The 27,519-nt window shown below is 41.2% G+C and overlaps 2 protein-coding genes across 9 annotated transcripts in view; one reads left to right on the top strand and one right to left on the bottom strand.

Moving 5' to 3' along the window:
* The window catches only part of LOC109866247 (transport and Golgi organization protein 1 homolog), a 21,739-nt gene extending 16,035 nt beyond the window's left edge, over positions 1-5,704 (top strand). For 3 of the 7 annotated variants that reach the window (XM_031800373.1, XM_031800374.1, XM_020454797.2), the window contains exons 22-26: positions 1,901-1,960; positions 2,065-2,111; positions 2,299-2,355; positions 3,247-3,604; positions 3,748-5,704. In XM_031800373.1, the coding sequence (XP_031656233.1) occupies positions 1,901-1,960; positions 2,065-2,111; positions 2,299-2,355; positions 3,247-3,604; positions 3,748-4,028 (803 nt within the window). In that variant the 3' untranslated portion in view covers positions 4,029-5,704. The remainder of the gene's footprint in view (positions 1-1,900; positions 1,961-2,064; positions 2,112-2,298; positions 2,356-3,246; positions 3,605-3,747) is intronic. The other 4 variants (XM_020454799.2, XM_031800375.1, XM_031800376.1 and 1 more) reach the window with 4 other exon arrangements.
* Positions 5,657-12,845, bottom strand: aida (axin interactor, dorsalization associated). Of its 2 annotated transcripts, XM_020454802.2 has the most exons (11): positions 12,519-12,845; positions 11,660-11,726; positions 11,333-11,386; positions 9,936-9,990; positions 9,764-9,827; positions 9,397-9,500; positions 9,140-9,148; positions 8,231-8,353; positions 7,896-8,018; positions 7,623-7,740; positions 5,657-7,413 (listed from the first exon to the last, which is right to left on the bottom strand). In XM_020454802.2, exons 1-11 carry the CDS (start codon positions 12,623-12,625, stop codon positions 7,317-7,319), a joined length of 921 nt encoding a protein of 306 aa, XP_020310391.1. In that variant the 5' UTR covers positions 12,626-12,845; the 3' UTR covers positions 5,657-7,316. The 2 variants fall into 2 exon arrangements, with proteins under 2 accessions (XP_020310391.1, XP_020310392.1); XM_020454803.2 differs by lacking the exon at positions 9,140-9,148.
* Positions 12,846-27,519: the final 14,674 nt, after the last annotated feature.

A 27,519-nucleotide genomic window follows, 5' to 3' on the forward strand; every position in this document is an offset into this window, starting at 1 on the left:
GTACATTAGTGTTTAGTTTGAGAAACAGACGCCTCACACGTTGAGGAACTGGCAACTTCATTAAATAGTACCCGCAAAACACCAGTCTCAACGTCAACAGTGAAGAGGCGACTCCGGGATGCTGGCCTTTCAGAAGAAAAGTATTTGTTTCTGGCCATTTTGAGCCTGTACTCAAACCATGCAGCCATTATACTGCTCAGGAAGGAGACGCGTTCTGTCTCCTAGAGATGAACTTAATCCTAACCGACTTGCCAAAACTATAGTTTGTAAACAAGAAATTTGTGGAGTGGTTGAAAAATGAGTTTTAATGACTCCAACCGAACTGTATATACACATACACACAGTACCAGTCAGAAGTTTGGACACCTACTCATTCTAGGGTTTTTATTTTTACTATTTTATACATTGTAGAATCATAGTGAAGACATCAAAACTATGAAACAACACATTGAATCATGTAATAACCAAAAGTGTTGAACAAATCAAAATATATTTGAGATTTTTGAAGTAGCCTCCCTTTGACTTGATGACAGCTTTGCACACTCTTGGCATTCTCTCAACCAACTTCACCTGAAATGCTTTTCCAACAGTCTCTTGTTGGCTGCTTTTCCTACACTCTGGGGTCAAACTCATCCCAAACCATCTCAATTGGGTTGAGGTCGGGTGATTGTGGAGGCCATCTGATGCAGCACTCCATCACTCTCCTTGGTCAAATAGCCCTTACACAGCCTGGATGTGTGTTGGGTCATTGTCCTGTTGAAAAACAAATGATAGTCCCACTAAGCGCAAACCAGATGGGATGCCGTATCACTGCTGTGGTAGCCATGCTGGTTAAGTGTCCCTTGAATTCTAAATAAATCACAGACAGTGTCACCAGCAAAGCACTATCACACCACACCACCTCCATGCTCCACGGTGGGAACCACACATATGGAGATCATCCGTTCACCTACTCTGCGTCTCACAAAGACACGAAGGTTGGAACCAAAAACTCTCACATTTGTACTCTTCAGACCAAAGGACAGATTTCTGTCAGTCTCATCTCCATTGCTCTTGTTTATTGGCCCAAGCAAGTCTCTTCTTATTGGTGTCCTTTTAGTGGTTTCTTTGCAGCAATTCGACCATGAAGGCCTGCTTCACGTGGTCTCCTCTGAACAGTTGATGTTGAGATGTGTTTGTTACTTAAACTCTGAAGCATTTATTTGGGCTGGTAACTAATGAACTTATCCTCTGCAGCAGAGGTAACTCTTGGTCTTTCCTGTGGCGTTTCTCATGAGAGCCAGTTTCATCATAGAGCTTGATGGTTTTTGTGACTGCACTTAAAGAAACTTTAAAAGTTCTTGAAATTTTCCAGATTGACTGATCTTCATGTCTTAAAGTAATGGACTGTTTCTTTTTGCTTATTTGAGCTGTTCTTGCCATAATATGGACTTAGCCCTATTTGGTAAAATACCATCTTTATAACACCCCTACCTTGTCACAACACAACTGATTGGCTCAAATGCATTAAGAAGGAAAGAAATTCCACAAATTAACTTTTAACAAGGCACACCTGTTAATTGAAATGCAGTCCAGGTGATTACCTCATGAAGCTGGTTGAGAGAATGCCAAAAGTGTGCAAAGCTGTCATCAAGGCAAAGGGTGGCTTCTTTGAAGAATCTCATATACTGGTACTTCTAGTTCTGGAAGAATAATATCCTACCATGAAAGGACCAAACATTTTCCTCGGACTGCAAATAGACCAGACTTTGCTATAAATAGATGGTAGCATGAACCAGTAATGTGGTCTTGAGTCAGGTGCCTAATGACAACCAGGAGAGGCAAGGTTAGCATTCTAGAAGATTTGAGAATATTGCAGTGTTTTACGTTGATGTATCACCGTGTATTTATTGTCCAACAGGACCACGACCTCGCGGCCGTTACCCTCCTGACCACAAACACCCAGTGGCTTCTAGACCTGGTAGGGATTGTATTTTTTGTCAATGAGGGTTGATGTGGTATTATCCCTAATCGAGCCCTTATCCTAAATCTCCTCTAATCATTCTGCCCTTTGTTCCTCCACAGACACCATGGCCCCACGTACATCCTCACCAAGCGATCTGGGCAGCTCGGTAAGTGTCTCAAATTGACTGAAAATGTCCACAGGTTATTTACTTCCTTATTACGTAACAATGTCAGGAGGAAAAAGTGACATGGAACTAGAGAAGGAAAGTTTCAACGAAACACCGTGAGTCCTTAGTCTTATGTGCATCTCTTCCCCCTGTTCCTCCATCATGTGGGTGTGTTTGCACTAAACAGACCGCTCCACTAGAGTCACAGGCTGAGGCCCAGGCCTCCACAGAGAACCCAGAGGCAGTGAGTATTATGTTGGAGGCAGCAGTGGCAGGGATGTGGATGTGTGTGTGAGCATGCTTACCCCAGCCGTGGATCAGTGGCTGGAGTGGCAGTCAGCTGGGTAGTGGCTTCACAGGGTTGTCAGACTTAACATTGCTGGCTGGATTCTGACATGCATGGTTGCTTGTTTTAAGGAGCTTACAGACGGGCTGCGGTAAACTGAACATTTCTGCCTACTGTGTGTAGATGCCAGCGGTCTCGGTTGTTGTCAGCTCGACGGTTGTGATTTAAAACATTGGTTGGTTGGCGAGATGGACTCTGCTCAATGGTCAACCATGCATATTTTGAAGCCTTGAGCGTAGAGCCAACGCCGCAGCTCACTGGAGTGAGTACCACGAACCGCGACAATTGCAAAACTGCTTGCCTTTTGCCGCCCTAGTCCCATTGAAGTCTGAAGACCTTTGCCACTCCCCGTGGCCCGTCTGTAAGCTCCTTTTTATTTTTTCCCTATATTACAACACCCACCCTCCCTCTGACCCCCACTGAATGAATTGGTGACACTGTTCTACAAAGCCATAACTTCAGCACAACTACATGATGGATATCTCAAATGTGTTATCATTTAAAGCTGTGTGTGTTTTGAGGTTAATGCTTTGTGGAAACGGTCCTGATTCTGAATCGGTGTGTAGCACTTGGTTGTGTGATTCTTGTGGGACTGTGTAACTTGACTTATTATTGTGGGATATTGTTGTCTTTCTCACCAGTGCATAATTGTTTGTTTTGTTCTAACCTAACGAAACTGTTTGAATCAGATGAAAGGGACTCTCATTGTTGGTGCCAGCAGCAGGGCTACAAGCACAATGGACCTATTGCTATTCTTTGTTTTAATATTTTTTGTTGTTGTTCCTCCAGAACACCCGACCTCAGGGTCCTGGCTCCCTGCTGGTCTCTCCCATCAGGTCCCCCCCCGACTCAAGCCCCGGCCCCCTCAGACCAGTCATCAGCCATCCCTCCAGACTCTGCTACCGTCCCATTCCCGGACCCCACCACATCCTTCCTCCCCCACCCTTCATGCCTCCCGTGTACCGACCAGACAACGGACACTCAGGCATGATGCCTCCTGGACCCCCACCACCTAACGGACACCCACCTGGTCCCATGATACCACCCGGACATCAGCCTCCAACTCCTGGTGCTTACAGTCCCCCTTCCCCACACAACCGGTACCTTCCTCCACCTTCTCACTATGAACCGGTGCCTCCCCCATTCGGTAGGTGGTGAATTCTGGCCCCCAGCTTTTATCTCAAGTTGAGTCTTTGTTATTCGCATCGCTAACCACAACTGAAATACTATTGTTATGTTCGTACTACAGTGTTATATTTAATTTGTATGTTCATTTTTCCTTCTACCTAGGTGTTTCCGGCAGCCCTCCTATGGGCCGACCCATGGGACCCCCACATACCTACGTGCACTATGGACCACTTCATCACTCCATCCTGCCCCCTGGGGTGGCCCCATACCCTCATGTCGGCCCCAGAGACTTCCCTGTGCAGCCACAGGTCCCACATGGCCATGACTCTTCAGTGGGCCCCCAGCCCGGCGCTGGCCCCCAGGGCCAGGGGCAAGACTATAGGTCCCAGCAGGCAACAGCTGCCCCCCAGGACTCAGACATCTCTGCCATGGCAGAGCCTTAGACACCTACCAACCATTAATGACCCAGCTACATTTAATCAACCACGATTCATCTCTTTATTTTTTCCTTTTTGTTTTTTAATTAGCTAAAAATATATATATGATATACTTGCGAACAACAGAAGTATCTAAAAAGTTAGTGTTCCTATTAAAGCATCAGAAAATCTATGTCTTGTGTTTCGTGTCTGAAATGTAATAGACTTGAAGAGGAGTAGTACTGAGGCTTGTTACTCTGCAAGAAGTCCTATTGTGCAATAACATTTCTATTGTGTGACTGAGCTTTTTGAAAGGTTATTTATGTTGATTTTGTATTCATTTCACAATGTTATCATGGTTTCCTGTGGAAATGATTATTAAAAATAAATGGACCCCAAGCTTTTGGGTTGCTTGATCAATCATTTCAGAAGTACCATATTATCTGAGCTCTTCCCAAAACTCTCTTCAGAATGAACTGAAAGGGAAAGTTGTGTAAGTTGAAAGTCAGATGTAATTTACTGTTCTTAGGATATTTTATTAATGAAACTGGTAAGAGGTACTGCAGTTTTCTTTTGTTCATATGACGCATATGACAACTTTTGCAATCCATTTTAGTTTGAAAGGAAATGTCTGACAGTGCATTTTGTTTTGTATGGGTAGCTGTATTACATGTGAAAGGCCAGTAATCACCCACTAACTGAACACCTGTCATATTACATTTGTTTCACATTTGTTTCTTTTTGTCATGTTACATCAGGAATTCATCACATTTTTCTATTTATTAATAAAAAGAAAATAACCCAATTTTTTTTTTTTGCACGTGACTAAAGACTATTTGCATTAAATGTATATCATTGCATGCTTTGGTTAGAAATGTTTTACTCTCTGTAGGTCCCAGAACTTTTCTTTGTACCCACTGACTATTTACCGCTACCAAAAACACTTGACTGATTATTGGCATATCTGGAATGTTATGATGTACACTTATCGAGGCTGTCAAATTATTGTGTAGCTGTGCTCTGCTCTGCCTGTCACCATACTGTACAATGAAAGTGGTTCTGAGTGAATGACACAGGGAAAAGTAAGGGCATACAAGGGTTTGAGTCTTATGCTATAGTCCAGGGTTTCCCAAACTCAGTCCTTTTGCCCTAGCACTACACAGTTGATTCTATTAATCAACTCAGCAAGCTTTGATTATTTGAATCACGACCGAGTTTGCGAAACCCTGCTCTAGTCTACAGAAACAGTGCAGGTAGAATGAACAGGGTTTGTATTGACATTGTACATTTCTACAGTATGTGATGCCATAAATGGAGTTACTGAAGGTTAATCATGATGACTAAATGGATTGAATTTGCTGTCTTTGTATATGCTAACAACTGCTACAGTAATACCCATCTGTTATTCCTGATTTAAGTGGATAATTCTGGTAATTACTATGGGCACTCCTGCAAAGCCTTCGCTAGTCTTACACGGCAGTGGCTATGTTCGTGAGAATCAAATATGTGATTCATTATGACTAACTGATCTACGAATAATGAGTTGTTTATTTTATGATGCGAGGTCATTTGTTTATCAGTCAGCGGTCACCTGCAATGTGAACATTTGACATGTTTGGTTTCGCTCCTTTAGTAAGTGTAAAGAAGGACCACTATTCAAACAGCATTTTGTTTATTAAAAATGAAAGTAGTGTAAATTGTCAGTCCAATGATAAATGTTCATTTTCTCACAACCTGTTACCAAAAGCACAACACTGTATTGACAATCGTCAACCCTGTCGGACAGCACACACAATAATATGCACTGATTAGTGTCTCTTAATGCCGTGTTCAAAACAACTGGGAACTCAGAAATCTCCGACTTCAGTGTGTTCAAGACAACCGGGAACTCTGAAAAAAACAAGCTCTGACTGGGAGAAATCTTTTAAGTCATCCAACTCGGACTTCCAAGTTGGGAACTCTGGCACCTTTCTAGAGCTCTGATTTTCCGACCCGAAGATCACTGACATGATTTGACAAAACATTTTCAGAGTTCCCAGATGTCTTGAAAGCACCATAAGTGTATTCAGTTAGTGCCATTACAACAAAAAAATATCAATTTTAATAAAATGGAGACAATGTTTAAATAGTGGTTAGCCATTGTGGCCTTGATGGGAACAGGATTCAAAACAAAGGTAAAAGTCAACTTCAGTTACATGCAGCATCCTTTTCAACTCCCTTTATAACAGGATGACATAGCATCTCAGAATCCTTTTTGAAAGCTAAAAAAATGCATCCTTCCTCCCATCCTTGAAGTAATCACACATATGTGATAGGATAGATTAAAGCAAATATCCCAATATATTACTTTTACCTATTAAATAACGCTAGATCAGTGATAAGGATGTAAGTAAATGAACAGGGCAGTTATATATTTTCACTGTGGCAGTTTCAAATGGGCACAATGAGATATTTTGAAATTTGCACCAGGATATGACATCATCAATACACCACTTGAGCACCAATGACCATGTTGATCCTCTTTCATCCCCAAAGGGAAAGGCAGAGGAAGACTAAAGACGAGGCTGGTTGTTTTTCTGCTGGTTGTTTGACATACAGTACCAATTGCTATCTCAACTCTTCTTTTCCATTGAGCGTCATGCAGAGAAGAGAGAAAAAAGTGATCGCTAATTGGCACCAGAGGGGTCAAATGCGTTTGTAACCAAGTGGGAATTTACCATATACAACTGGGAAAAATCCATTTGAAAGGCCCTACAACTGGTAATTACTAGTGGGAAACTCATACATCATCCTGAGCTCCCACTTCTCCCACATGCTGACCTCTGTCGTCATCTACTTAGGAAATGACCTGGATAACAGCATTTTTCTGCAATTAAATGCAACAAATCATTATTTATAAAAAGCAATCTATTAATATGTTTTTTTAACACTCATTTGTTTACCAGCATGATAGCTTTTTAGTTTATGGTTTAGGTAGCTTGTTGGCCATTAACCAAATGATATTTTCAAAGCACGTGAAGGCATCCAACTGGTATTTACGACTTCACAACTGGTAAATTCCCACCTCCCACTTGGTTACGAAGCAGCATTATACAGTAGTGTGTTGTCGCCGCTGTAGTTAATATGTGTCATCCAGGGCCGTCCTATCACAGAGTTGAGGTTGTGGCATTTGGGCCAGCTGGGTTTAGTATTGCTGATGTGAGTGGAGGCGGATAGGGAGTCGGTACACCAAACTTTGCTGGATGTCTGATGACTACAGTGGAATTCTGTGGCGCTTCTGCATTCTTGATGTGCTCTACTCAGTGACCTCGGTTATTAATCTTTGTGCAACGTCTGGTGGAGGTGGAGATAGAGTGGCTTCTTGGTCAGGAGCTGGAGCTTCTTCCTCTTGAAGTCAGTAGGCTTCTTGTACCTGACATCCGATAGCATAATGAAGTGATTAATTCAAACGGTATATTCAAAGAGCAGACTGAACCCTATAACCCCCCCCCCCGAAAAATAGCTGAAATCTGAGATTCTCAAAAGAAATAGTTATCAAATGTAATTTATTTTCATCTTAAAATAAAATAGTGAGTACATTTAAAGAAAGTTAATCTGGAAAACACAAAATGTGTCACTCACAACTCGATCACAATGGGACCAGGTTTGATCTCATCCATTTCCATGAAGGCAAAACATTTTGTGCTGGTAAACCCCTTCTTGGGTTTATAGTGCTTGAACTCAAAGAAAATAGCTGCCCCTGGAACGGAACAAAATTCAGGATTAACAATTGTCTGCCCAACCGCTCTGCAAGGATTTGAACATAAACTGACACTGTATTAGCTTAATATTACATGATACTGGCTAAATAGAGGCCCCCACTACTAATTCAGTAGAAATAGAACGTTTGACTACCTTTTGGTAGTCTCTCGATATGTCTCTGGATCTCAATGTCTATGCTGAAGTGAACGTATGTGTCCTCCTTTCGGGTTGCCACAGGTGTGTCTTGCACTGGGTTCAAATCAATGCCACTCAAATCTGTTGGGAAACAAAATGTTCAGATTCACTTGGGCTGTTCTGCAGGAATAAATTATATATATTTTTAAAAAATGTACTGTCAAGTGTCAACTCAACAGAGATAATTATTTTAACATTTTTCTAGATTATCACTGTGTCAGACCTTACCATTTCAGATGTGAAGGTAAGCAACTCATCTCAGCAATGTAAACAATATAGCCTATATATAGTACCTTTCACACTAACTGTCATGTAGGGATCAATGCATTGCCCTGCATCTTTCAGCCCAATCTTGTCAATCTTTATTGTGAGCAGCGACATCCTGGGCTCTGAGGGTAACCGTGGCAACAATGTCCCTGTTGGAGACATGAAAGCTGTAACATTCTAAGATACAATAATTGCAGAAAACATTCCCATGTTCCCAGAACTAATGCAGCTGAAATCAAGATAATGGTAATGTCCCAAATGGAACCCTACTCCCTATATTATTATTTTATTATACCTTTATTTCAACAAGGAACACAGACAGAGACCAAGGTCTCTTTTACAGCTGGGCCCTGCGTATACATGTTTACACATACAGTTTGTGTACAATGATTAAGGAACTACACAAGACAAACAAAATGATCACAAATATCACAAAAACATACAGCAACAGATTGTTACATTTACACATAGGTTATTCCCCTAACAGCACAAGAACTTACAAGGAATACAAAAATAAAAAGGGCAAGGGGGACAAGTACACTACTATAGTGCACTACTTTTGACCAGGGCCCGTAATGTACTGCATAGGGAATAGGGTGTCATTTGGGACGTAACCAGTGTTTATACTTACAGATCCTTCTTCAAGTCATTACTGTCAGCAGTATTTTACTTATACAATAATAGGCAGCAGAAGAAGTTGTAGACTGACTAACAGATAAGGCTAAGATGACATACACGTTTTGGTGAATGCTTATAAAAAAAAGACGTTGAAAAGTAGATTCAACAACTAAAACTATCTAGTAGTAGTAGGATACGGTGTTTGCTAATAACAAACTGTCCATTCGTAGGCAATCATATTCATGCTACGACAAAACTATAAAAAGACAGACTCATTCAGACCCATGCCAACCCCTTACTTCTCAACCAAACCATACCTTGCAAAACTGTGAATGGAGCAGGCAGTGAGGACAGAGCGACGAAGCCATGCAGAGAGACAGGGAACAGAGGAGACAGCAATCACAAAGGCACTCAAAACAGGGCCACAAAGCCAAAATAAATAATCATGGCAAAATTACACAGTCAACAGATTCAAAATAGTGATCAATGATTATGAATGCTCTATATACATCATAGATTACAAATAAAACACTGTATTTGTTGAGTACTTTGCAAGTACTTTGTGAGTACTTACCTGGTACTCTGTTGGGAAAGGACTCTGGGGAGCCTGCTCCTGTAGCAGCATCCTCCTCTTCTTCCACCTCCAAGTTCTCCTCCTCCCCCGGGGCCAGGATTCTCCTGAATGTAAGATTTCATTCATCAGATTACTTGTTTTGAATATTTATAGACTCAGCACGTTGTTAGGAGATTAGATTAGGTCATTCAGGTGGGGAAGCCATTGTTGAATTTTTAGTAATACCGTTTGCTTTACTCCATAATTTGCTCTGATTTGTTCTGATTATTGTGTACTTAAACAAAAAATAATCTGGGTTTTCTCTGTATTTACATTGGGTACGACAATAAGTGGCCTGCATTGTGATGGTTCATCGATCTTCATTTACCTCAAGGGCACTGGCTGCACATCAAAAGGAAAATCTTTGTTATACGTCAAAATACTCTTGATAACTGTTGAGAGAAAAGCACAATTAACACATATCATTGCCAAAACATTCAACTTATGATGAATAAATCATTCAGATGTTGACGATATCAAATTCTTCCTAGTATACACACTAATTTCCAGTTTCTTCAGATCTTCCAACTTGAACTCCTCCTGAGATTGTGTGCACTAAAGGAGCAAAAGAAGATGGGAAATACTGAAATCAAGAATTCGCTGAAGACGTGAATACATTTTGGAGCCAATTGTCACAGCCCTGGAACATCTGACAACTCTGACAAAATCTTCCTGTGATTCACTGACAAGGTTGTGTTACAGAGTTAAATGCATATCATGGAAGGTTAAGAATTAGAATTCGTAAAAAAAAACAGAATGAGTGTAACATCATGTAATCAATCGTATGTTAGTCATAACACAGACACTGGATTTTCATCAATATGATAATTGGCCGGCGAGCCGGAACATGTCCACATACACACTTAATTAGATGAATAGTCAAGACAAAGGAGATGAATGTGGACTACAGGAAAAGGAGGACCGAACACACCCCCATTCTCATCGACAGGGCTGTAGTGGTGCAGGTTGAGAGCTTCAAGCTCCTTGGTGTCCACATCACCAACAAACTAACATGATCCAAGCACACCAAGATAGTCGCGAAGAGGGCACGGCAAAACCTATTCCCCCTCAGGAGACTGAAAAGATTTGGCATGGGTCCTCAGATCCTGAAAGGTTTTGACAGCTGCACCATCGAATGCTGGTTGCATCACTGCCTTATATCGCAACAGCTCGGCCTCCGACCGCAAGGCACTACAGAGGGTAGTGCGTAAGGCCAAGCTTCCTGTCATCCAGGACCTCTTATACCAGGTGGTGTCAGGAAAGTCCTAAAAATTGTCAAAGACTCCAGCCACCCTAGTCATAGACTGTTCTCTCTGCTACCGCACGGCAAGCGGTACCGGAGCGCCAAGTCTAGGTCCAAGAGGCTTCTAAACAGCTTCTACCCTCAAGACATAAGACTCCTGAACATCTAATCAAATGGCTACCCAGACTATTTGCATTGCACCCACCCCTCTGTTACGCTGCTGCTACTCTCTGTTTATTATCTATGCATAGTCACTTTAATAACTCTACCTACATGTACATATTACCTCAATTACCTCGACTAACCGGTGCCCCCGCACATTGACTCTGTACCGGTACCCCCTGTATATAGCCTCGCTATTCTTATTTCACTGCTGCTCTTTAATTATTTTTTACTTTTATTTCTTTCTTTTTTTGTTGTATTTTGTTCTTACTACTGCATTGTTGGTTAAGGGCTTGTAAAGTAAGCATTTCACTGTAAGGTCTACCTACACCTGTTGTATTCGGGGCATGTGATAGATAAAATGTCATTTGATTTGCCATCACAGATTGGTATTGGATGTATTCATCACCTCGCCTATAGACAGTTCAACACTGATGAATAGGTAGAAGGAGAGCATTCATTTAGTGGTATTGGGTAATTAGAGGTACAAACCTGCAAGGCAGAGCTTCTCATCTCCAGGCATGTTGCAAACTTCCCTAATGTTTTCTAAAAATACAAAAAAAAAAAAAAAAAAAGTTTCACATCATTAGTGTTCCACTGAATGTCAAACCGTTTTCTGTTAATAAATATGTTGTGATGAAAAACTGTATCTTTCAGCTATAAAAAAAAGGCATATGAAAATCCACATAGGCTATATGATAATGAGAAAGAGAGGTTGAGGTAGCCTAAGCCTATAAGTAGTCATTAATTCACCCAGTGTTGAATATGAGTATTCATTCATTCACCTGGTGTTGAAATGAGTCTGAGAAAAGTATGTACCTTCTGGTCCTCTGTGAAGTCAGATGGGTTTGTTGACTGTACCTCTTTCTGCAGCTGCCTTGCGAGTCTATATACATATAAATAAATAGAAACATCAGTTAAATGCATATTCTTAATCAAGTTAAACTAATAGTTCCCAAAATATGGAAACAATATGTTAACAAATATGCTGAGTAAAAATTGTTGTAACCTACAGCACTAGTCATCGTTGAAGGCATCTAAGAATGGGTGTTGTGGCAATAAAATAATGAAATGCATTATTCTCATGCCCCCTCCTGGGCCAAGAGAAGAGGTACAGTAGCCTCAAAATTATCATGATTGTCATTCCTGTGTAATACAGTATACTATTTTAAGATAAACTTATTTAATAATGTCTTGAATATATCCTCATTTGTTTTTGTTCATCAGCAGCAGCTTATGACACATCCACAGATCAGAGCTCCACCCATTAGAATAGGAGGGTGTGGCAGATCATTTCCCTATGCCCATATGAGTGACTTGCTCTGTCATATAAATTGCATTTTCAGAATGCATCAACCCAAATTCTAATTGTGATTTATAAACTAATATGATAGCAACATTGTAACAGATGCAAATTGACTTCCCATCTTTGTGATAATGTAACGCAAAGAGAAAATAGTTAGTTACACCATATCAAAGATCATGCAATGGCTTTCTATTGCTGATGGTTTTTAGATTTGCTGGTTTTCCTGATACTTCATGAAAACAATAATGATATATTTTACTACATATTTCGAGATGAGCGGTGTAAACATTATCTTGAATAGATAGTAAGATGCAACCATCCTTTCGCATTCTTGTCATTCTTCTAAACACTGTGACAGATGATGCAACTTACATTTGGTACTCATCTATGGCCTCTACTAATTGTCCCCAAGAATCAAAGTCCGTGCCTTTTGTGAAACTCGCGTGCCATTTCTGGATAGTCTTGTTGACATCAGACATGTTCACAGGGTGGAGTTGCACAAGACGTTTCAGGTTAGCATCGCCGATATGGGCTACTATGTCCCTCGCCGGAACATTGTATCCTAGTAGTTGTGCTACTGTACTGAGGCTTTCACATAAACCTGTGATAGGCCTACCAATAGTTGATACAGTAACGATCCCTTCTATGTTCTCAACTAAACCTCTATCCGTAAACGAAGGGAAGTCCCGCCTCTCACAATATGCAGTAGAGTCATAGATAAACGTTTGAGACAGATATTTCACCGGATGTATGAATGTGAAGCATCCGCTTGGCGTTTCCACTTACTAATATGGTAGTGACTGGAAGCCCACTGGCCGGCAGTAGGAGAAGATGGAACGAGATGGATTTTGTCCGATATTATGCAAATTTCCTCATCGATTAAACATTTGATTTAAATACAGTTTTCTGTTCCCAAAACGAATATCTGTCATGAACAGAGTGGACCAAGTTTTGTAGACCCTTTGCAAAAGTTTTTAAAAATCGCGTTGTTTGAAATGAGTGCAAAGACGAATTGAGTTATTGCATAGGCGCACTTCACAGAGTAGGCGTTCCCTAACTAAAATATGCAGATAAATGCCAGCTCGTGCTTGGGTTCTACCCACCTCCTTGCTTGTTCTGCCAACTGTGACTAATTTGTTCCCATTGTAAACGACATGCTGTTGTCTATCTTGGTTTATTTATAAAACATATTTGGTATATTCAGCAAGTGTAGGTAGCTGCATCGCCAGAGTGACCCTTTCAATGGGCGTGTCGAGAGAAGTGAGAGGATAGGGAGCACTGTTGGGAGGATCTGGCGTTGGACGGTTTCTCTGTGATTGGTTACGGTTTTGAATGAGCTGTGTTCCTGAATGAGCTGTGTTCCTGACCGTGTGTCACTTCCGGCCAGCCTGGGAGGACATTATCACAGATAGAACAATGAGACAGATATTTCACAAATGTATAAATGCAAAGCATCTGCTTGGCGTTTCTACCCACAACCAAATATAGTAGTGAGAGGAACCCAAGTGTATTTGGCCCGATATTCTACAAATGTTTATATCGATGAAACATTTCATCTCAATACAGTAGTCTGTTCCCTAAACTAGAATCTGTTACAAACAGAGTGGACAAATTTTTGTAGACTTTTCCCTTTACTAAAGGTTTTTAAAAAGTGCATTGTTTCAAAGGAGCACAAATGCGAATTGAGTTATTGCACACTCGCACATCACAGAGTAGGCATTCCATAATGGAAGATGCAAATATATGCTACAACGCACAAATAGGATCTCAAATCAAATTATATTGGTCACATACACATGGTTAGCATATGTTATTGTGAGTGTAGCAAAATGCTTGTGCTTCTAGTTCTGAAAGTGCAGCAATATCTAACATACAGTTGAAGTTGGAAGTTTACATACACCTTAGCCAAATACATTCCAACTAAATTTTCACAATTCCTGACATTTAAAAATACCCTGTCTTAGGTCAGTTAGGATCACCACTTTATTATAAGAATGTGAAATGTCTGATTAATAGTAGAGAGAATTATTTATTTCATCACATTCCCAGTGGGTCAGAAGTTTACATACACTCAATTAGTATTTGGTAGCATTGCCTTTAAATTGTTGAACTAGGTCAAACGTTTCGGGTAGCCTTCCACAAGCTTCCCACAATAAGTTGGGTGAATTTTGTCCCATTCCTCCTGACAGAGCTGGTGTAATTGAGTCAGGTTTGTTGGCCTCCTTGCTCGCACACGCTTTTTCAGTTCTGCCTACAAAAATTGAGGTCATGGCTTTGTGATGGCCACTCCAATACCTTGGCTTTGTTGTCCTTAAACCATTTTGCCACAACTTTGGAAGTATGCATGGGGTCATTGTCCATTTGGAAGAGCCATTTGCGACCAAGCTTTAACTTCCTGAGTGATGTCTTGAGATGTTGCTTCAATATATCCACATAATTTCCCTACCTCATGACATCTATTGTGTGAAGTTTTGTGAAGTTGTGAAGTGCACCAGTCTCTCCTGCAGGAAAGCACCTCCACCACATGATGCTGCCACCCCCGTGCTTCACGGTTGGGATGGTATTCTTTGACTTGCAAGCCTTCCCCATTTTCCTCCAAACATAACAATGGTCATTATGGCCAAACAGTTCTATTTTTGTTTCATCACTCCAGAGGACATTTCTACAAAAAGTACGATCTTTGTCCTCACGTGCAGTTGCAAACCGTAGTCTGGCTTTTTTATGGTGGTTTTGGAGCAGTGGCTTCTTCCTTGCTGTGAGGCCTTTCAGGTTATGTTGATATAGGACTCGTTTTACTGTGGATATGGATACTTTTGTACATGTTTCCTCCAGCATCTTCACAAGGTCGTTTGCTTTTGTTCAGGGATTGATTTGCGCTTTTCGCAACAAAGTACGTTCATCTCTAGGACACAGAACATGTCTCCTTCCTGAGCGGTATGACGGCTGGTTTGTCCCATGGTGTTTATACTTGCATACTATGTTTGTACAGATGAACGTGATACCTTCAGGCATTTGGAAATTGCTCCCAAGGATGAACCAGACTTCTGGAGGTCATAAGTTTTCTTCTGAGGTCTTGGTTGATTTCTTTTGATTTTCCCATGATGTCAAGCAAAGAGGCATTGAGTTTGAAGGTAGGCCTTTTAGCTCAATACTCTATTCTTGTAGAATCTGGCAGCAAACCATTTTAGAATGGGAACTGCTGGACTCTGTATTGTATTGTCATTCAATTCAATGACAAGCTCAACAATAAAATCCATCAATATGACTCCTACCAGAAATCCATTGTAAATCCACTGTGGGCAACATAACATATTATGAAAAGACTGTCAAATTAACCTCATGACTTTTACATAGTTTGATCGAAACTGTAAAGTGTGTTAACATGCTCAAACATTTTGAAGAAAAATGTGGCCTTAATTGGCCACGTGTACTCTTAAATCCTGGCCTAAACCCCCCAACAGCAAGCAAAGCATACTGTAGTGGTTAGGAAAAACTGCCCAGAAAGGCAGGAGCCGAAGGGGAAAACCTAGAGAGGAGTGACCATTCCTCTTTTGGCTGTGCCTGGTTGCTGTATAAGCACTTAATGATAACTCCTGATATAAAACGGGCTTTAAAAAGAACATATGTTTCATTGGGAGGTTTGTGCAGTGGTGTGATTACCACCACTTCATACATAAAGAAAATGTTTTTTTGTTTGGTGACTACTCACCGGTGGTGTGATGCAGGGTTTTTGGAGTTAAACCCTCCTTTTCTACCAGACTGTTCTAGAGAGCTTTCTATTATGTCATTTTTGCCTGGTTTGTGAAATTTTCAGTTACTTTAAAATTACTATCCAGACATCAATTCATATGATGGGTGTGAACACACAATCATGGGACAGCCAAGTAAAATTGTCTCAGACCCTTCCTATGTACTCCACCCAAAGTTAAAACTTCTCTCCTCAGGCAGACGCAGGTTTGTCATTGTAAACTGAAGATAGAAGAGCACTCCTTCATCCTTAGTAATACTCATAAACAGCAGTATGTAGGAGACCATGTGCAATGTGATAAGATCATGTGCGGTATATACAGTGCCTTGCGAAAGTATTCGGCCCCCTTGAACTTTGCGAAATTTTGCCACATTTCAAGGTTCAAACATAAAGATATAAAACTGTATTTTTTTGTGAAGAATCAACAACAAGTGGGACACAATCATGAAGTGGAACGACATTTATTGGATATTTCAAACTTTTTAACAAATCAAATACTGAAAAATTGGGCGTGCAAAAGTATTCAGCCCCTTTACTTTCAGTGCAGCAAACTCTCTCCAGAAGTTCAGTGAGGATCTCTGAATGATCCAATGTTGACCTAAATGACTAATGATGATAAATACAATCCACCTGTGTGTAATCAAGTCTCTGTATAAATGCACCTGCACTGTGATAGTCTCAGAGGTCCGTTAAAAGCGCAGAGAGCATCATGAAGAACAAGGTACACACCAGGCAGGTCCGAGATACTGTTGTGAAGAAGTTTAAAGCCGGATTTGGATACAAAAAGATTTCCCAAGCTTGAAACATCCCAAGGAGCACTGTGCAAGCGATAATATTGAAATGGAAGGAGTATCAGACCACTGCAAATCTACCAAGACCTGGCCGTCCCTCTAAACTTTCAGCTCATACAAGGAGAAGACTGATCAGAGATGCAGGCAAGAGGCCCATGATCACTCTGGATGAACTGCAGAGATCTACAGCTGAGGTGGGAGACTCTGTCCATAGGACAACAATCAGTCGTATATTGCACAAATCTGGCCTTTATGTAAGAGTGGCAAGAAGAAAGCCATTTCTTAAAGATATCCATAAAAAGTGTTGTTTTAAAGTTTGCCACAAGCCACCTGGGAGACACACCAAACATGTGGAAGAAGGTGCTCTGGTCAGATGAAACCAAAATTGAACATTTTGGCAACAATGCAAAACGTTATGTTTGGCTTAAAAGCAACACAGCTCATCACCCTGAACACACCACCATCATGGTTTGGGCCTGCTTTTCTTCAGCAGGGACAGGGAAGATGGTTAAAATTGATGGGAAGATGGATGGAGCCAAATACAGGACCATTCTGGAAGAAAACCTGATGGAGTCTGCAAAAGACCTGAGACTGGGACGGAGATTTGTCTTCCAACAAGACAATGATCCAAAACATAAAGCAAAATCTACAATGGAATGGTTCAAAAATAAACATATCCAGGTGCTAGAATGGCCAAGTCAAAGTCCAGACCTGAATCCAATCGAGAATCTGTGGAAAGAACTGAAAACTGCTGTTCACAAATGCTCTCCATCCAACCTCACTGAGCTCGAGCTGTTTTGCAAGGAGGAATGGGAAAAAAATGTCAGTCTCTCGATGTGCAAAACTGATAGATACATACCCCAAGCGACTTACAGCTGTAATCGCAGCAAAAGGTGGCGCTACAAAGTATTAACTTAAGGGGGCTGAATAATTTTGCATGCCCAATTTTTCAGTTTTTGATTTGTTAAAAAAGTTTGAAATATCCAATAAATGTCGTTCCACTTCATGATTGTGTCCCACTTGTTGTTGATTCTTCACAAAAAAATAGAGGTTTATATCTTTATGTTTGAAGCCTGAAATGTGGCAAAAGGTCGCAAAGTTCAAGGGGGCCGAATACTTTCGCAAGGCACTGTATATTCAAGTTCATGCAGTTGTGTGAGGATGATGGTTCTGCTCAGTAGTGCTGTGTATTTGCACTCTGATCATTCATTAGTGAAGTCACAGCCATGGTGTTAGGTGGTATTGCCCTGTGCAGCAGAACCTATTGTAGCCATATTATTTATAGCTTATGTAATGGGTGGTTGTACTAAGCCTATACCTGCCATTTACTATTGTATTTAATTTCCCCCTTTTCAGAACCATACACACTCTTGGTTAACACAATTGTCAAGCCATACTGCCATGCCGTTAATGCTCTATGTGAATCTGCGTCATTAAACAACCTCAACTGGAATCCTACCGGTCTGTCATCTGTGCCCTTATAAGCACTTGGTAGGGAACACATAATGCTAAGTAAAACCTAACCCTGAATAATATTTTTGCCGGAAGAGATCTTAGTCGTGCAATTTTGCATATGAGTAGGATGTTTGGTGCAGTATTTTTCAAGTGGATAAATGTGCATGAGGACGAGTCGTCTCTCATTGAATGACAACAACATGCGCTTCATTGAAAATCCCTGTTGACCAATCGCCGAAGAGGGGAAGAGGGGGCGAGATTTCCCGTGCCCGTGTAACAGTATAGCTTCCGCCCCTCTCCTCGCCCCCACTTGGGCTCGAACCAGGGACCCTCTGCACACATCGACAACAGCCACCCTCGAATCATCGTTACCCATAGATCCAAAGAGATTGGTCAACAGCATCAATGTAACAGTTTAGCTTCCGTCCCTCTCCTCGCCCCTACCTGGGCCCGAACCAGGGACCCTCTGCACACAGACAACAGTCACCCTCGCTCCACAAAAGCCGCGGCCCTTGCAGAGCAAGGGGAACAACTACTTCAAGGTCTCAGAGAGAGTGAGGTCACCGATTGAAACGCTATTAGCGCACACCACAGCTAACTAGCTAGCCATTTCACATCGGTTACACCCGATCTGTCTAAAGTCGAAAACGAACAAAAACGTCACAAAATGTCATCATAATAAATGCTTGAACGGTTCCATACGGAACTGTTTAGGCTGGGATCCATTGGGACTCATTAACGATCAGATAGTGTGAGGTCTGACACCGAACCCCAGGCCCAGTTTGAATTTTTGGGAAACACATTCTTTAATCCTATCTATTTTCCGTGAAATAATCACTGATCTGCCGAGGTTTGATGGGAATAAGCAATGAGATAGAAACAATGCTCTGACATAAAAATAAAATACTATTTTTATTGGTACTTCTCTTTTCCCACGAGCACTGACTTTGCTGATAAATACTTTGTTGAGGGAAAATGTACATGATACTATTAACGTGTTGTCTCATCTAGCTATTTTAAGATTAATGCACTAATTGTATGTCGCTATGGATAAGAGCGTCTGCTCAATTACTTAAATGTAAAATTTAAACATACCCAGTTCACAGATCAGTGATAACCTCAAGAAAGAAGAAAAGCAATTATGCATTTAAAAAAATATTTCTCATGAGGGCCAATAAAAAGAATGCAGGTATTGTACTGTACACTCAAATACCAGGAATTATGGTAATCTTGGTAAAGACAGCATTTATGATGAAATTGTATTTTCTTAACATGAAGTTATAAAGATAAAGTGAGAAACATGCTGCATTATTGTAATCAGGAGCAGGAGTGTCGAGTGTGATATGTCAGAAACTTGATTGGTGTATTTGCTCTAATCAAATTGATGGTTAATGTTGTTACAATTAGCATAATATCATTTGGGATGTATTGAGATGGACATGTCTTGTGTGGTTTCTTTGCAACAGCTTTAAATATAATAATCAAGATTTTTTGTTCAGACATGAACAAGAAATATGGACATAAAGAAAAAGTTTAAGAGTTGGGCATTGTGGGAAATTGAGTCCCTAGAGAAAGCAAGAACAAGATGGGAGTGGGGCAGCAGTATTATCATAAGGAGACGTATACTTGGAAAACGGAGGAGGAATGGAGGGAAAAAGAGAGGGAGAGGAGGTTTAAGAGAGAGAGGGAAGAAGAGGGTGAGCTTGAGTCGGATAAAAATGGTGGCAAAAAGGGAGATGGTTTGTTAAAGAAGAATGGTAGAAAGTGTAAGCAGAGGGTGTTGAAGACAGGAGGACAAATGGAAGTGAATGAGGGTGAAGTATCAGAGGTGGTAGATGCAGTGAAGTTATCAGAGACCGAGGTATGCACTGACGATCAGGAAAAAGAAGAGTCTGTAACAGTAGGAGTGAAGTTTATGGAAAAAGTGGACTCTTGCCTTTTGGCTGATCCATTTGTGGTTTCACAGTGGATGAAAAAAAGAGTTGGGTCATGTGAAATCGGTGAGGGTTATCAGAAGTGGTCTAGTTATAATTATTTGTGTTTCTGTTGGGTAGAGTGAGAATGCGCTCGGAGTTAAACGAATGGGGGCAAGAAAAGTGAATTGTTTCTTTCTCAAGAAAAGGTCACAAATGAAAGGAGTGATAACTGGGGTTGCAGTAAATATAAAAGTTTACCATCTGAGGGGAAAGATTCCCGGTGTATGTGATGCTCGTCGTTTGATGCGACGCAGACAGGGTGGCGAGAGTGGGGAAACTGAAGAGTCATTGTTTGTTCTTTTGACTTTTGAAGTTGAGTTGAGTTGTCCGACAAAGTGAAGTTAGAATATATCAGTTATCCTGTACGAGCGAATGTGCCGAATACATGATGTTGTTACACGTGTCAAGCTTATGGGCATGTGGCAGCAGTGTGTATGAGGGAGGGTCCAAGGTGTGAGAAATGTGCAGAAGGGCATGAGACGAAAGAATGTGGAGTATTTGGGAAAGTAGTGGAATGTGTTAATTGTACGGGTGACCATGGAGCTGGGGATCAGAAATATCCCATGCAGGAGAGGTAGGTTGAGGTTTCCACGGTTAGAGTAGTGCAGAAGTTGTCATATGCTGAGGTAGTGAAGAAAGTAGAGGAATATGGGTAAGGGGAGGAGTGGTGAAAGTAGTAGAAACATACCAGTACAGAGGGATAGGCCAAAAAGTGATATAAGTTTCAGTATAGCAATGGTTATCAATTGTACTACAGGGATGGAGCGGAAGTCTCTGCCACCATAATTAAAGTTGTGGTGGCAGCTGCAAAGAGGTATTTGGGTGTGCGAGACTTGACAACAGAAGAGTTACAGGCTGTGTTAAGTGGTGATGTCCCATCCTTTCGGGATGATGGCATGAGGTAGGAATTAATACATTTAATTAGTGGAGTAGGGTGGTGTTAACTTTATTTTATAATATTTTGAAATTAGTGAGTGTAGTGTTAGATGGTAGGGTATTTATTTAGTACATTTTTATTTTTCAAGCGAAGTATAAGAGAGTTGTACTCCAGTCTAGTAGGTGGTGGTAATGCAACATGCCAACTGTCGTTAAACCTCATAGAAGAAGAAGAAGAGAGGCATTGTGGGACTTTTTTTAACGCGGTCATATCCGCTGGCTATAGAAGGCATTCTCTGTCAACCCAAAGGGAAAACAAAACATATTTTGCTCAGCTAGCTGTAATATGTTGAAAAATGGACCAAATAGAAAGCTCAACTTCATCATACATACGTCTGTCTGAATGTCCGAATGTGTGAATATAAAACAACTTTACCTCTAATTCAGATTACATCTCAGTTTCGGTTATCTGAAAATGAAATCATATCCAACCTATCACTATTTTTAATACAAGAAATATATAGATATATAGAAGTCTTTTTGCAATTTCAGTTTAATCCACCAGAAAATACTAATATTAATGGTATAATCTTTGTAAATGATATGAACTGGTGGAGTTATCACACACTTAACAAAAGTATGGACACCTGCTCGTCAAACATCTCTTTCCTATATCATGGACATTAATATGGAGTTGGTCCCCACTTTGCTGCTATAATAGCCTCTGGGAGACGGGGATGATGGAGTAGGCAGTCCTTGTAAATAAGAATTTGTTCTTAACTGACATGCCTAGTTAAATAAAGGTTACACTAAGAGCATAACATTTCTGCACCCTAATTTTTCTAATTCTAGTCTCACCATGTCACGCCCTGGCCTTAGTATTCTGTGTTTTCAGTATTATTTTGGTTAGGCCAGGGTGTGACATGGGGATTTATGTGGTTTGTTTTGTCTGGAGTTGTTTGTAGTTATGGGATTGTGGTTAGAGTAGTACTCTAGGTAAGTCTATGGTTGCCTAGAGTGGTTCTCAATCAGAGGCAGGTGTTTATCGTTGTCTCTGATTGGGAACCATATTTAGGCAGCCGTATTGTTTAGGTCTCTTCTGGGTGATTATTCCTGTCTTTGTGTTTGTGGCACCAAATAGGACTGTTTCGTTTTTTTTTTTTTTACGGTTCTTGTTTTGTAGATTGTTGTACTTTCATCTTTATTAAAGATGTACAAAACTAACCACTCTGCATTTTGGTCCGCCTCTCTTTCACCAGAAGAAAACCGTTACAGAATCACCCACCAACCAAGGACCAAGCGGTGTGGTAAACAGAGGCAGCAGCAAGAGCAGCAGCAGGAGAAGCGACAGGTGCAGCAGCAGCAAAAGCAGCAGCAGCAAAATCAGCAGCAGGAGAAGCAACAAAGGCAGCAGCAGTGGGAGAGGCTGCACTATTTGGAGAAATGGACTTGGGAGGAGATCCTTGACGGGAAAGGACCCTGGGAGGAGCCAGGGGAATATTGCCGCCCCAAAGCCGAGCTGGAGGCAGCGAAAGCAGAGAGGCGGCATTATGAGGAGCTAGCACGGCAGAGCGTCTGGAAGCCCGAGAGGCAGCCCCAAAAATGTATTGGGGGGGGCACAGGGAGAGTGTGGCAAAGTCAGGAGCCAGACCTGAGCCAACTCCCCCTGTTTACCGTAAGGAGCCATGGATGTTATCGGAGCTATCGGCTAAGCTGAGGGCTGAGTCTGAGAGGGTCGAGGAGTTATTGGACAGAATGGAGGAGAGTGAATGGGAATTGAGGAGACACTCGAGGAGGTGTTAATAGAATTGGGGGAGTGTGAAGAAAGAGAGCAGTTGATTTGGCGTAGTATGCAAGGCATTCGCCCTGAGGTGCGTGTACCCGGCCCGGTACCACCAGTGCCGGCACCCCGCACCAGGCTGTCTCTCCGTCCCATCAACACAGGTGCTCCCGCCTGTCCGGCGCTACCAGAGTTTCCGCCCCTCAGTCCAGCGCTGCCGGAGATTCCCGTCTGCCCAGCGCCGCCAGTGCCGCCCGTCTGCCCAGCGACGCCAGGCAGTAAGGCACTTCTGTTAGGATCTGTGAGAATATCTAAGGGGCTTTTTAAAAATGTATTTAATAAAAATAAAAAATAAATGAAGTAATGATATTTTAGAGGTTTCGTTTTCATTTAACCTAGTGTGAAGAAATAGGCAATTGTTGAACATGGGGTGAGACATTCTCACTAATTTGTAAATAAAGGCAGTTTGTTATTTAGAAATATTTTTTTCTGGGGAAACCTAACTTCATTATTTAGCATACATTACTTGCCTATATTCAATCGACACATCTTAAAAATATCATGGAATATAAATGGAACATTTTAATTTCTCCATGCTTGTCTCAGAGCAGCGTGAAACAGTGCTTAAATAGACGTCCACAGCGGGAAAGCTATATATTTTGTTTTCAAAAAAATTACAGATCAATTTGCAATCTGATTAACCTTTCTGGCGCAGGCATTCCGCTAGCGACTCACCTCGACAACATCCACTGAAATTGCAGAGCGCGAAATTCAAATGACAGAAATAGTAATTTAACATTCATGAAAATACAAGTGTCAAAAAAAAAGCTTAACTTGTTAATCCAGCCACTGTGTCAGATTTCAAAAAGACTTTACGCCATGCAATTATCTGAGGACAGCGTCCCGCGCACAAGCATTAAAAACATTTTTCAATCAGGCAGGTGCGCCACAAGTCAGAACTAGCAATAAAATAAATTACTTACCTTTGAAGATTTCTTCTGTTGGCACTCAAAGGTCCCAGCTACATCACAAATGGTCCTTTTATTCGATAAAGTCCATCTTTATATCCCCAAAAACTCAGTTTAGCTGGCTCGCTTCATTCAATAATCCACCGGTTTCCCTCAATGCATACCAAATGAATCCCAAACTTTGCCAATAAACTTCTCCAAACAAGTCAAACAATGTTTATAATCAAATCTCAGGTACCCTAATACGTAAATAAACAAAATTTAAGACTGAGAATCGCTATTGTCTTTACCGGAGATGAACAAAGAGTGCGCTCTCATCCACGCGCATGAAAACACTACAGCCAAAATGGGAGCCACTTAGAAAAACTACAAATTCTAGCAAATTTTTCTAAAGACTGATATATAGTGGAAGCCCTAGGAACTGCAATCTGGGAGGTTTTCCATTCATTATAAATATGACAGCCATTGGAAACAGTGGTAGGCCGAAATTTTTTTTTCTTCTTCTGGATGGTTTGTCCTCTGGTTTTTGCCTGCCATATCAGTTCTGTTATATACTCACAGACATTATTTTGACAGTTTTTGAAACTTTAGAGTATTTTCTATCTAAATCTACCAATTATATGCATATCCTAGCTTCTGGGCCTGAGTAACAGGCAGTTTACTTTGGGAACGCTTTTCATCCAGATGTCAAAATACTGCCCCCTAGCCCAAAGAGGGACAAAAAATTTAAGGCCAAAATATAGCCCTGCTAATAGCCATAATGGCGCTGTACACCGTGACTGTGTTTGAAAGAGTATTTTCCAGTAAGCAACAATTTGTTTTACCTTCATTAGACAATTTTATTCCAATATTTCTTTAATTCAGTGACATTTATTCCCATAGTATTCGTTATGATCCATAGCTAAATAAACATCGGCATTTTAAAATAGTATTTTATTAACGAAAGCGTAGATGCTGATGAAGAAATACAGTGCTGTACAGTATATGCTTTTACATTTGGATAATAAAGCATGATTTACATTGCCTGGCCTACCCCGGCCAAACCCAGGTGATGCTGGGCCAATTGTGCGTTGCCCTATGGCACTCCCAATCACGGTCAGATGTGATACAGCCTGTATTCGAACCAGGAACTGTAGTAATACCTCTTGCACTGAGATGCAGTGCCTTAGACCACTGCGCCACTCGGGTGACATGACATACACATATATGTATGTATGTGTCATGAAAATTAACCGTGTGTAGGTAGATGTGGAAAGGTAGATACAAATTATTTATTTGGGGGGTTCACACCTAGCTCGACTATTTGAAAATTCTTTAGTAAAGTTGAATAGTCTATTGTTCAGCTAATAGCCCATCCTAGAAACGTTGTCAGCAGAATTCACAGCCTGCTATGCTTGTGAAAAAGGATACTTTTTCCCCTTTCCACTTTTTAAAGATTCCAAATGATGGTGTTTTTAGCCACAATTGGCCCCAACCCCAATTAATACATTTAGGCACAGTCGATAGCATGCTGGACTTCGGGCTAGAATGTTGAGGGTTCGAAACCTGCTCCCTGCTTGTTTCATTGCTCTGAGACCGACATTACATGCCGGTCTCAGAGCAAATTGCCTGGATTGTTACTCCCATCTCGTTCCTTACCCTCCTCCATGCATCATTCTCCGTCTGAGTGGCTCGCTTGTGGGCCTGCTGGCAGGATATGGCAGCACCTTCGGTTGTGCGTCAAGAATTCAGCATAGCAAGTTTGTATGAAGGTCTGGTTATTCACATGCAAATAGTAATATGCTCTAAACTGCTCTGGTGACAAACTTTGCTGCCCTGTTTTCAATCGTCTACATGGCTGGGAGAACGTCCTCAGATTAATGCAGATGAAGGGAGTTAGATATGCATAGGGAGTGTAGTGTACTGTTTTCTTTCTGTATATATGAATTACAAATCAGCCTTTACTTAAATCATGTTTCTTTTACTTAAATCATGTTTCTAGTCTGTTGTATAGTTACAATGTATAGTCATTGATGTCCCAGGAGCAGGAGTGGTAAACACTGTTGAAGTGTATAATTGTAATACATACATGCAGACACAGCATCATTCAAAGAATGCAGTTGGATACACCTGGTGTTGGATATGACTGGGAAAAAATAGCTAAAAATGCAAGTTTCGTAAATAAACTTTTTTAATTTCTCCACATTAACTAACACATTCCTCTCAATTGTATATTTTTTTTGCTTGACTCGTTATGACGTTATAATTACTTACATTTGCTTTCACCATAATGTTTTTGTCAGACATCTTTGCTGAAGAAAGTCACCAGCGACGGGTGGCATAAAGTCAAATTCGTCATTGGAATCACTCGATATGATTGGTCATATAAAAACTTTGGGACCCAAATGCATAATGAGTGCTCTAACTCCCCTGTGGTGGTCTGAAGCAATGAAGCCTTGACTCAGGGTACCTCTAAGTCTCACGGCGTAAGCTCACAACTTTTAAATGAGGAACCACTGGAAGTGGTGGAAGTTGGTTGTCTTTTTCTGAAATAATTATTTTCACTTGCCCACAACTTCCATTAGCTTGCTAAGGTTAGCATGCTAGCTAATTACACTGACAGCTGTCAGTCAATGCCTTATTTGTTGAAATCACCACAACGTTCCCACCCCCAATTCCTTATGTATTAGCAACCTGTGTCAGTCTTCGAGGTGGAACATAAAGAGCATTTCCACTCTAGGACAGGAATTACACAAAATAGGTGAGGTAACTTCTTCTGAGGTGGGACTTTAATGTTTAGAGCAAGCGTTGGGGCACTTTAACAAATCTCCCCCGGTCAGAAGATGCTATCGTGAATAGGAGCTTAAGCAGTTAGCGTCTATGAATGGGGTAGCCTAGTCCATGGCTAACGGAGTAGCCTCCTATGTGCAAATGACTAACACTAGTCGCAGTTCTCACAAACCGAATGTTGGCTAGCTAACTTTAGTGGTACATAAACCACCTTGTTTAACTAGCTAACATCACAATAAAATCACCTCTTTATGATAGAAACATCTATGGAATCTTACTCTGCTGTGTGCATATGTTTCTTGTTAACACTTTTTCTTGGCAAAGCTAATATAACAGGAGCTACTATAAATCAAATTCTCTGGCCTAAGCTCCACTCTTGTCTCAGGTTACAATTGGACGTGGCTTGAATGTCACTCACCAGCTCGTGTCCCCAAGCTGCCTCCTAATGATATCCAGACTGCACTGTATGTTAAAGCAACGAGACGACGGCCGATGGACAGTGACCGACAAGAAGGTACAGCTTCTCTATTTTAAAATGAAACCGCTTTTTTTATGTGACGCTGGTAATAAGCTGTCAGCATTGTACATTCATTTTTTTCTATAGCCTTAATGGTGTGTGGGTGAACGGAGAACGAATTCCTGTGGATAAAGCTCTATTGCTTAGGCTTGGGGACTCTATAAAGCTGAAAGTGACCCTTGTTGGCACCGAAGTGGAGCATGAGTACATACTGATTCGGCAGCGCCTCGAAGACATCAAACCCTACCTAGCGAAGGGACCTAGTGAAGTGGCCTGCACCGCCTCCAGAACCAAGAAGAGTAAGAGGAAATTGAATTCTGATGAAATGGAGCCTTCAACCTCATTTAAATCAAAGCCCTACGCTCTGCCACAGACAAGTCACAGGGCCAGCCCTGTCCTACAGACAAGCCCCGGGAGGGACCAGGGTACGGGAGGAGGCCGGGCCCAGCAGCATCAGAGGCTGGACTCGCCTTCAGAGGGACCCAGCATTCCT

The sequence above is a fragment of the Oncorhynchus kisutch genome, linkage group LG21 (genome assembly GCF_002021735.2).
Source record: "Oncorhynchus kisutch isolate 150728-3 linkage group LG21, Okis_V2, whole genome shotgun sequence".
Classification (NCBI taxonomy): Eukaryota; Metazoa; Chordata; class Actinopteri; order Salmoniformes; family Salmonidae; genus Oncorhynchus; species Oncorhynchus kisutch.